The sequence below is a fragment of the Sprattus sprattus genome, assembly GCF_963457725.1.
Source record: "Sprattus sprattus genome assembly, chromosome: 16".
Classification (NCBI taxonomy): domain Eukaryota; kingdom Metazoa; phylum Chordata; class Actinopteri; order Clupeiformes; family Clupeidae; genus Sprattus; species Sprattus sprattus.
Window position 1 is genome coordinate 26,861,237 of NC_137914.1, and position 10,000 is coordinate 26,871,236.

General features: G+C 48.4%; 1 protein-coding gene across 1 annotated transcript in view; it reads left to right on the plus strand.

Moving 5' to 3' along the window:
- Window positions 1-10,000, plus strand: part of arhgap46b (Rho GTPase activating protein 46b) — an 89,750-nt gene that overhangs the window by 27,528 nt on the left and 52,222 nt on the right. The window contains exon 2 of the mRNA XM_080854155.1: window positions 3,780-4,277. Within this exon, the coding sequence (XP_080710281.1) occupies window positions 3,780-4,277 (498 nt within the window). The remainder of the gene's footprint in view (window positions 1-3,779; window positions 4,278-10,000) is intronic.

A 10,000-nucleotide genomic window follows, 5' to 3' on the forward strand; every position in this document is an offset into this window, starting at 1 on the left:
AACGCGGGTTGTTGATCTAGCCTTGTTGTTTGCTATGCATCTCTGGGATGTGAAATCAAGTGTGGATTTGAGCAGGGCGGTTACCCAGTCATTACGCGTGTGTGAAGTCACTGTAGTTTGTGACAGCATTGTGTTTCCCAGCTCATCCGTGGTTCAGGCTGTGCCACTGTGGTCGCCCTGGCTGGAGCAGCTCCATTTAGCCCAGCTGGGACTGGGTTTACGGGCACAGCCCACTCAGGCCACATGGTTATGGCAGCAACGGGAAAGCAGAGCTGTGAGAAAGCCAGCGGGTGACATCTCAGTATTTGAACGACAGAGAGACTGAAAGATGTCTGTTGTGGTTTGCATTAGAGGGGAGCGAAGGGGAGAGTTTTGGAGACCAACAGCCTTGTTTTTAATTGAGATGAGAGATGACTCTGAAAGTTTCCCAGCTCATTCAGAGGACTCCGTTGCCAGCGATGGCAAGGGTTAGCAGTGAGCTGGAGCAATGCTAATGTTTGCCGCATGTTCACTGTACATCAAGAAGACAAATGCATATTATGCAGTTGGGACTGTTTTAAAGTCGGTTTTAGTTTGACCATTATGAAGAGCTTTAAATATCAGCTCAAAGCATTCACATGACCCCTGAGAGGGAGGCTTTTCTGCTGACTCAGGGGACTGTGGCCATGTTGAAAAGCCACAACAGGTGTGTGTGTGTGTGTGTGTGTGTGTGTGTGTGTGCTGCTCAGCTCAACCCATCTGACCTTATTTGACTCTCTCTCTCTCGCTCTCTCTCTATCTCTCTCTCTCTCTCTCTCTCTCTCTCTCTCTCTCCCTCTCTGCCCCTTACTTTACGTTGGCAGATGTGTGTGTCCTTGTGCGCATACTCCAGGGTGGATGTGTGTTTTTGGTGACCTTACCTTTAGGTTCATGGTTGTCGGGGGAAGATCGCTAGACCAGAATGTTCTATTTCCTTTCAGGGGGATCTAACTGCTTTAACAGGACCCGCACGCCATGCTGTTTCCATGGGGGTTTGTTTCTCCGCAGTCATATTACACCTTCAAGAAAGTATCATAACAGAAGTCAAAATGTCTTTACTTAGCAGAAGTTATTTATGACGGATGAATTTGACACAATTCATCATAACAGATGCATGACACCATTTATTCCAGTTGTTAAAGTACTGAAGTACCCGTGTGGTCTCTGACTCACGGGCGGACATGAAGAGCATCTCAGGGGTACTGAATTTAGCATGAATTGACATTGTTTCTGTGTACATTCTCTACAAGGGTGTGTGTGTGCGCGTGTGTGTGTGCGTGTGCGTGTGCGCGTGTGCCTCCGCACTTATCACTATTGCTTATCACAGAATTGGACCAGGTGTGTTGTGCATAATACAGATTCTTATTAGTATTACATTGTATAAAGCTCTTGCTTTTTATGTTAGCCACTGCTACTCTAGCTGACTGACTTCCAGGTGAGAGGTGAGGGTTGCCCTCTCTCTCCTCTCTGGCTCTGGTTCCCACAGGACAGGCGGGCAGGCAGGCGTGTGCGGGCGGGTGGGTGGGCGGTCGGGCGGGCACTCCTCTGTCCTCTCCGGCTAACAAGCAGTCAGGCTGGCACCCCCCCCTCTGCCTCTGTGCCCTCTGTTCCTGCTCCAACACGCTGCTGCCTGGATTAGCGTCAGGAAACCAGCTCAAGGGTTACCTCAGCAAGCCCTGAGCGTGAGACTGGGAATGCATTGTGATAGGAGGGTGTGTGTGTGGGTGCGTGCGTGTGTACGTACCGAAACCATGTTTTAGAGAGAAATGTGTATATTTTCAAACTCAAGACTAAACTTGTCCTCTTGGGGAAAAAAGATTGACCTTTGAAGTCCTTTGAAATTCCAAATGGAATATACAACACGTGTGTGTGTGTATACATGCACGTGGCGCTCTGTGGGAGCATGCTGATATGATTGGATGCATGTTTGTTTGTGTGTGTGAGTGTACTGTGTTGTTTGTTTGTTTGTTTGTGTGTGTGTGTGTGTGTATGCCATCTGGGAGTGTGCTGGAGAGGCCTCCTAATCCCGTATCAAGAGCCTTTGTTTTGCCTCTTGGTGAGCGCAGATTAAAGCACGCAAGCGAGTGATTGCTCCCAGGCCCTTTCCAACGTGCTCTTCCTCCCTCTCCTGTCTGTGTCTCCATGCTTCTCAGCTCCAGTCTCTTCCTCCCTCCCTCTCCTGTCTGTGTCTCCATGCTTCTTAGCTCCAGTCTCTTCCTCCCTCCCTCTCCTGTCTGTGTCTCCATGCTCCTTAGCTCAGGTCGCTCACCTGAGGTTCCTGCACAGGAAGGAGGTTAATGAGCACCTCCTCTCAACTCTTGCCAATTGTGTGAGTCACCAGTGATGAACCAGAGGCTCTGCTATTGCACAGGCCCGGGGAGGTGAGCGTATGGGCACAGTTTACAAACTCCCCCCACACACCTGTCAATCAACCACACTAGACAGTGGTTGGCCAATGGTAAAGTTAATAGATAACATGGTTAGCGGTTTAAAGGGTTAATGATTTAATGGTACAGTGTGCGATTGTACACCAACACACTTCACTACAACTTCGTGTCACAATGGCTCCTCACTGTCTTTTTGGTGTCCATTCTCTGTGTGCGGTCAAAAAGCCTCCTAAATGGGGAACAAAGTGGCTCAGACTGAGAAATACACTTCTCCAGCTAACCAACACATTGCTTCAGGAGCATGGAAGAGAAGGGTGTCATTTGACTGCCTGTTGAGCTCTAATATCAACACCCTTTCACCAGAATCATGGACTGGACCTTTAAGGCACTTTGTTGTGGCATTAGCTATTAGCTGTGCATTCCAGGTTCACGTTGCACTTCGTGTCCATATATCAAAACATTTGGACCACGGTCATCATCGGTTACCATAACAAATATGCATGGGAGTTGTTTGTACGTATAGTGAGACATGCTATGGCAACCTGATATAAATCTGGATTTTCGATCTACCAGTGAGTTGCTGTGTGTGAAGCGACATATCTGAGGAGCTGGACAGATGCTGTGAGGTGCACCTCAAGTGATGTGAGCAGTATAACATCAGACCTATATGCTACTCATGAGAAGATGTGGTTTTCCAGCATTGCTATGACAACAGCTGTGGTATTGGGACTCCTGCTATGTGCTGGACAGATAGTGACCTCAGAGGATGGAGTGGAATATATAATGAAAGAACTTGAGACTTTGCTATAGGTGCCAAGTCAAAAATTGGGAACGGTCATCAGATATGTAGACATTGTTCTGTATGTTTTGTGGTGAAACCCAGGCAACCAGGCGTCGGGTGGGTTACTCAGAACACAGAGGTCACAGAGTATGTTTGGACTTTCATTTGTGAAAAATAAACATTCTGCATCTCAATGACCCACATAGACCAGTTTCCCACATGCACTTACTCAAAGGCCTTCTCTGTAGCTCTTCCTCAATATACCACAGTATTTTATTTACCACTAAAACTAAATATTTTGCCTTCCTAAAAAGCCTTGCTGAAAAGAGTGCAGAATATGTGTCCTTATATAAAGTTGATATATTATTATGACAATATATGTTTTATTGCTTTTGTGTTTAATACATTTGGTTAGCTACCTGTCACCAGCTACTTAAAATGTACTTACAATTTTGGGGGAATATTCTTTTATTTTAATAATTCTTATATTATGAATAAGGATGATAATGGGGTAACAGCTACCCTGCTGTTGCTGCCCAGGCCTTGATCATCTATATATCCTGACTGTGTCATTCTCTGTCTCTCCCCGGCAGCTCTGATTGGGTGGAAATCCTGGAGCCGCGCTCACGTGAGCGCATGTACGTGAACCTGACGACGGGCGAGTGCGGCTGGGTGCCCCCGGCGGGCCTGCCCGTGCGCCAGTCGGACGGCAACCAGTGGTGGGAGCTGTTCGACACGTCCAACAGCCGCTACTACTACTACAACTGCACCACCCAGCAGACGGTGTGGCACCGGCCCACGAGCTGCGACATCGTGCCCCTCGCCCAGCTGCAGGCCATGAAGAGGAGCTCTGAGTCGGAGCTGAGGGGCCTCCCCAGGCCCCTGTGGGGGAGTGGGGGCATACCGCCTGGGGCTGGCGGGGGTGGGAGCGTGGGGAGCCTGGGCAGTGCTGGAGGAGGAGAGGGGCGAAGGACACCGCTACCGGGGGTGAGTCCGGTGCCACCGCCTCAGGAGCCGGAGAGCTCCAGTGGGAGAGAGACGCCGTCGAAAGGGAGAGGAGACAGTCTGGACGGGACACGAGAGGTCAACAGGTGAGTGAGAGGACAGACACACACACTCACACACACCCACACACACACACACACACACCCACACACACACACACCCACAAACACACACACACAAACACTCACTGCTTTCCTAAAATATTGAATTAGTGTAGCAACCTTAGGCATGTACAGTACATATGATAGCAGACACTCCATGTATTTTGCAGTTATTCTGGCCAGGCTTTACATTCTGACAACACACACACACACTCCACCCCCCCACCCCCCCCCCCCTCCCCAAATCTCCCACACCTGTCTGTTTACACACACACACACACGCTGCTTACAGGGAGAACTACGCAGGTCATACCATTCCAAGTACTGGTTGTATCTCTCTCTCACTTTACGCTCTGCTAATAGTAGAGATGATGTCATTCAAAGACTCACTACATACCAGTATCAGTTCCACAGACACACGCACACACTCACACACACAGACACACACACACACACACACACACACTCACACACACACTCACACACACACACACACTCACACACACACAGACAGAGTGAGTGAAAGCGAGCGGAATGGGGGTCATAGTATCTCTTCATCAGCCGTTAACGCCCCCAAGAGGAAGAGGCAGATAAACTTCCATGAACGGTGTCTGTTCACAGTTCTCTTTGTATGGTGGTTATTCAAACATAAACCACAGATAACCTACAGTGAGACCCAGTGACAGGAGACGCCGTGGAAGAAAGCGAGTGAGGAGAGAAGAGAAGAAAAAGAAGAATACTGAGAGAGTGCGATGAGACATCAGTGGTTGTGTGCGGGAAAATACAAGAATGGTTTTGGTTCAAGAAGCCTTGATGATGGCAAGAGACTGGAGGGTTAGACACTGCTTAGTGACCAGCACATGGGATGAAATGGCAAAAGTATATATATATGTATATTATATATCTATATTTATAATGAGACGAAAAAAGGGCAGAGAGATGAGAAACTGAGAGGTAGATAGGAGGGAGAGAGAAAGTAAATAAGAGAGAGAGATAAAGTAAGTAAGCGAGAGAACGGAGAGAGAGGAGCTGAGAGAGATATGGCACCCTAGGAGGCTTTGTCCAGTGAGCAGCTGTAGGGACTGATTAGGGGGAGGAGGGGGGATGGGGGGGGGGGTGATTGCAGTGGTTAATGGGATTGTTTAGTCACAGTGTGGCCACAGGGTGGTTAAATCTGCCCCCCCGCTCCCCCAATCCCCCAGCTGGAGGCCACCGTCACCGGCCACCCTCCGCCGATCCTGTGATCCTGTTAGCCGCAGAGCTCTACGCCACCGGGCCGAGGGGATGAGGCTGAGCCGTGTGGGCAGCTCAGTGCAGGGTGCTGGCTACAGGGCTGGCAGGTAGGGGAGGCTAATGATGGGATTGGGAGCACACGTTTGAACAGGTTAACACAGCACCCTGGGGTGGGGAGGGCACAACCGCAGCATCGCTGTCACGGGTGGCCTGCTTAGTCTTACACGTCTGAATGAATGAATTTATGAATGAATGAAAGGAGCCAGGCGATACTGGAGTGCCGAGTGAATACTATGTGCAGAAGAAAAGGTTGTGGAAACCATAGTCTTAAGCATTCTGCTGGGAATACACTCTAAGAAGGGGACAAAAGTGTCCGTACACAGACAAGTTTTTTTTTTTACTTTCAAGTGAGTTACGTAAAAACCCTTGAGAATATTTCAGCATGGTCCTGGTAGCTTTACAATCCTCAGCTGTTCTAGAACAATCCTTTCAAGGTTCTAAGAGAGCCATTAAGGTTTCTCCCTCAGGTACGACACATGGAACACACTCTTCTGAATGTAGAGTGAAGGATGTTTAGAATCTGAGTGTGTTCCAGAGTCATGGGTCTTCATGAGGGGTCTGTTGAGGACACTGCTGTCCTACTCTCTCCACAGAGTCATGGGGCTTCATGAGGGGTCTGTTGAGGACACTGCTGTCCTACTCTCTCCACAGGGCCTGTGGGCCTTCATGAGGGGTATGTTGAGGACACTGCTCTCCTACTCTCTCCACAGGGCCTGTGGGCCTTCATGAGGGGTATGTTGAGGACTCCTACTCTCCTACTCTCCCCACAGAGTCATGGGCCTTCATGAGGGGTATGTTGAGGACACTGCTCTCCTACTCTCTCCACAGAGTCATGGGCCTTCATGAGGGGTCTGTTCAGGACACTGCTCTCCTACTCTCTCCACAGAGTCATGGGCCTTCATGAGGGGTCTGTTGAGGACACTGCTCTCCTACTCTCTCCACAGAGTCATGGGCCTTCATGAGGGGTCTGTTGAGGACACTGCTCTCCTACTCTCTCCACAGAGTCATGGGCCTTCATGAGGGGTCTGTTCAGGACACTGCTCTCCTACTCTCTCCACACAGTCCATGCAAAGGCACATGCAAATCCACACAGAGGAACCATACTCTCTCTCTTTCTAGAGCTGTGTTTGCATGGGGATTTTGCTTAAGCAGATCAGGGGAAGTGAGATGGTGGCTATTTGCTGAATTATGGGTGAGGGAGATTAAGGTGATGGCGGTACTAAGCTGCTGGTTCTGTGTGTTGTGGTTTTGTGCGAAAGAGACCATTTCGTTTTGTGTTGTTGTATACTGTGACTTTTGAGTACTGCCGCTGTCGTTTGAGCGGAGTCTTCTGCACTGCCTGCAAAAACCTGCCTTAATACGCCGAAGAGTGGAAGCCAAACCTCTGTCAGAGTTTGCCTGGAATGAGACGACACGCCATCCACGCTCCATTTCCACTCTGTTTCTTTTTCCTCTCTTTCTGTTTGACTGATGAACATTCGCTCTGAAAAGAATGACTCAGTAGATTTAAAGAGGGGAACTCATGAACTCACAGACACACTCCCATCAACACGGTCTGGCCCAGAGCCTTAGTGCAGAGACATAATCATTTTCATCACCATCGTCATCACCATTATCATCATCATCACCATCATCATCATCATCATCATCATCATCATCATCACAAACACTATTATACACTCATACTCAAACATATACATGTAATACACACACTCAACCACACATACACACACACACACACACACACACACACACACACACTCTCATACTCATATATACTCAAACATACATGTTAAAACACACACATACACACATACACACATACTCAAACCTACACATTAACACACAACCACACCCACACACACACAAACAAAGGAGCCATACACTCTGTAGTGCTTTTCCTCTAGATGACCACTCTTCTGGTCACATGAGCTCTTTTGAATGAATAAACATACACACACACACACACACACACACACACACACACACACACACACACACACACACACACACACACACACACAGTCACACACACACCACCCCACACACACACACAGACACACATACACACACACACACACACACACACACACACACACACACACACACACACACACACACACACACACACACACACACACACACACACACACACACACACACACACACAGACACTGATAAAGAAAATGGAATGAGCAATCCTGAGGTCCCTGGCCAGGCAGAGCCCTGAGGTGGATATTGAGTGGTATGGCTTTCCTGTCAGCACCCTCAAAATACATTTAGGCCAGCAGCACACAGTCAGTGCTCTATGCCTCAGAAAGTGTGCCCCTGTGTGTGTGTGTGTGTGTGTGTGTATGTCTCTGTTCATGTGTGTTTTCGTGTGTCTCTGTGAGTGTGTGTGTGTGTGTATGTGTGGGTGTGTGTGTGTGTGTCTTTATGTGTGTGTGTGTGTGTGTTTGATTTTTACAAAAGTATTCAGTACTTATTGTTTGTTTATTTTTCATATTGAATTAGCTAACATTTCTATGGACTGTAATTCTGTCCTTGGTCTCTCTCTCTCTCTCTCTCTCTCTCTCTCTCTCTCTCTCTCCATCTGTCTCATTCTCTCCCTGTTTGTCTCCCCTCTCTCTCCCTAACCCCTTACCTATATCTTGATCTACCTACCTCTCTGTCCCTCCCTCCCTCCCCAGCCCTCCTGATATGTTTGTCATGTAGTGAGTGCTTCCTGAGTGTGTGTGTGTGTGTGTGTGTGTGTGTGTGTTTGTCATGTAGTGAGTGCTTCCTGAGGTGTCCCCACCCGGGGAAAGGATTTGTTCCACAGTAGATGGTTCAGAAAAGCACTTGAGCCTCTTTCAGTCAACAGAGTGCTGCATTTGTCAGCCAGAGAGTTCCTCGACCATGAATACTTCTGTTTCCTTTAGCATACATTACTCTCACACTGGGCGTGTGTGTGTGTGTTTGTGAATGGATTTGTTTGTGTTTGTCTGCATCTAGTGCATGTGTGTGTGTGTGTGTGCGTGTGTGTGTGTGTGTGCGCGTGTGTGTGTGTGTGTGTGTGTGTGTGTGTGTGTGTGTGTGTGTGTGTGTGTGTGTGTGTGTGTGTGTGTGTGTGTGTGTGTGTGTGTGTGTGTGTGTGTGTGTGTGTGTGTGTGTGTGTGTGTGTGTGTGTGTGTGTGTGTGTGTGAATGTATTTGTTTCTGTCTGTCTGCATCTAGTGTATGTGTGTGTGCGTGTGAGTGTGTGTGTGTGTGTGTGTGTGTGTGTGTGTGTGAAGCCAACAGTTATGGGTGGGGAATCCTCCCACAGTCGTGGGCGTCATCTCGGAAACTCTTGTTCTGGATTATTGAGGTTTCTCCCCGGAGCATTGTGTCTTCTTCTATGATTCATATGCCGGTAAACTCCCTGCTTTGGCTGTCTTCTTCTATGGTTCCTGTGCCGTTACACTCCCTGCTTTAGCTGTCTTCTTCTATGGTTCCTGTGCCGTTACACCCTCTGCTTTAGCTGTCTTCTTCTATGGTTCCTGTGCCGTTACACCCCCTGCTTTAGCTGTCTTCTTCTATGGTTCCTTTGCCGTTACACCTCTGCTTTAGCTGTCTTCTTCTATGGTTCCTGTGGCTGTTCTGGTAGAAGTTTGACTGGGGGGAGACTTTACTGTCCCACTGTGAGCAGGGTTGGGACAGGCGTCTTCCTACAGAAGAGTCTGAGGTTGACAGTGTCTCTCGCACCCTTCCCACAAGGCCCTGTTCTCTGGGTGCTATGTTTGGAATCTGGCCCCTATCTATTTATGTTGCCGTATAGGGAATTTGTATTGTTGTTTTATTGTTGGTCTATGCAGATTTTGTGCTTGTCTTTCACTGAGTGCGGTGTATATCTTTGAGGATCCACTAACGTGAACATGTTCCGAATGGTCTTCCAAGTAGCTCCCGAGTCCAAAGGAATGAGTCAGCTGTGGTCCGTCAACACAAAGGATAACTTCACGTCATAAACACAAGCTATGAAAGTGGCTCATAGCACACGACCAGGGGCTTACACTAGCGCTGTGGAGCATGAGAACATTAGCAATGACTTCATCTGTCTCTTTATGGCTTTCCTATCTCACACTAAAACTTGTGAAGAGACTTCAGACGGGAGAAGATATAGAACAGCGAGAGAGTGGGGAAGAGGGAGAGGGAGGAGATGAGTCTTTGGTGTGTGTGTGTGTGTGTGTGTGTGTGTGTGTGTGTGTGTGTGTGTGTGTGTGTGTGTGTGTGTGTGTGTGTATGTGTGTGTGTGTGTGTGTGTGTGTGTGTGTGTGTGTGTGTGTGTGTGTGTGTGTGTGTGTGTGTGTGTGTGTGTGTGACAGCATTTATCCTCCCATACTCACCTCACTAATGGTTATTCTGTATCAGTGAGACATTCTTTGGCCCGCGTTTTCA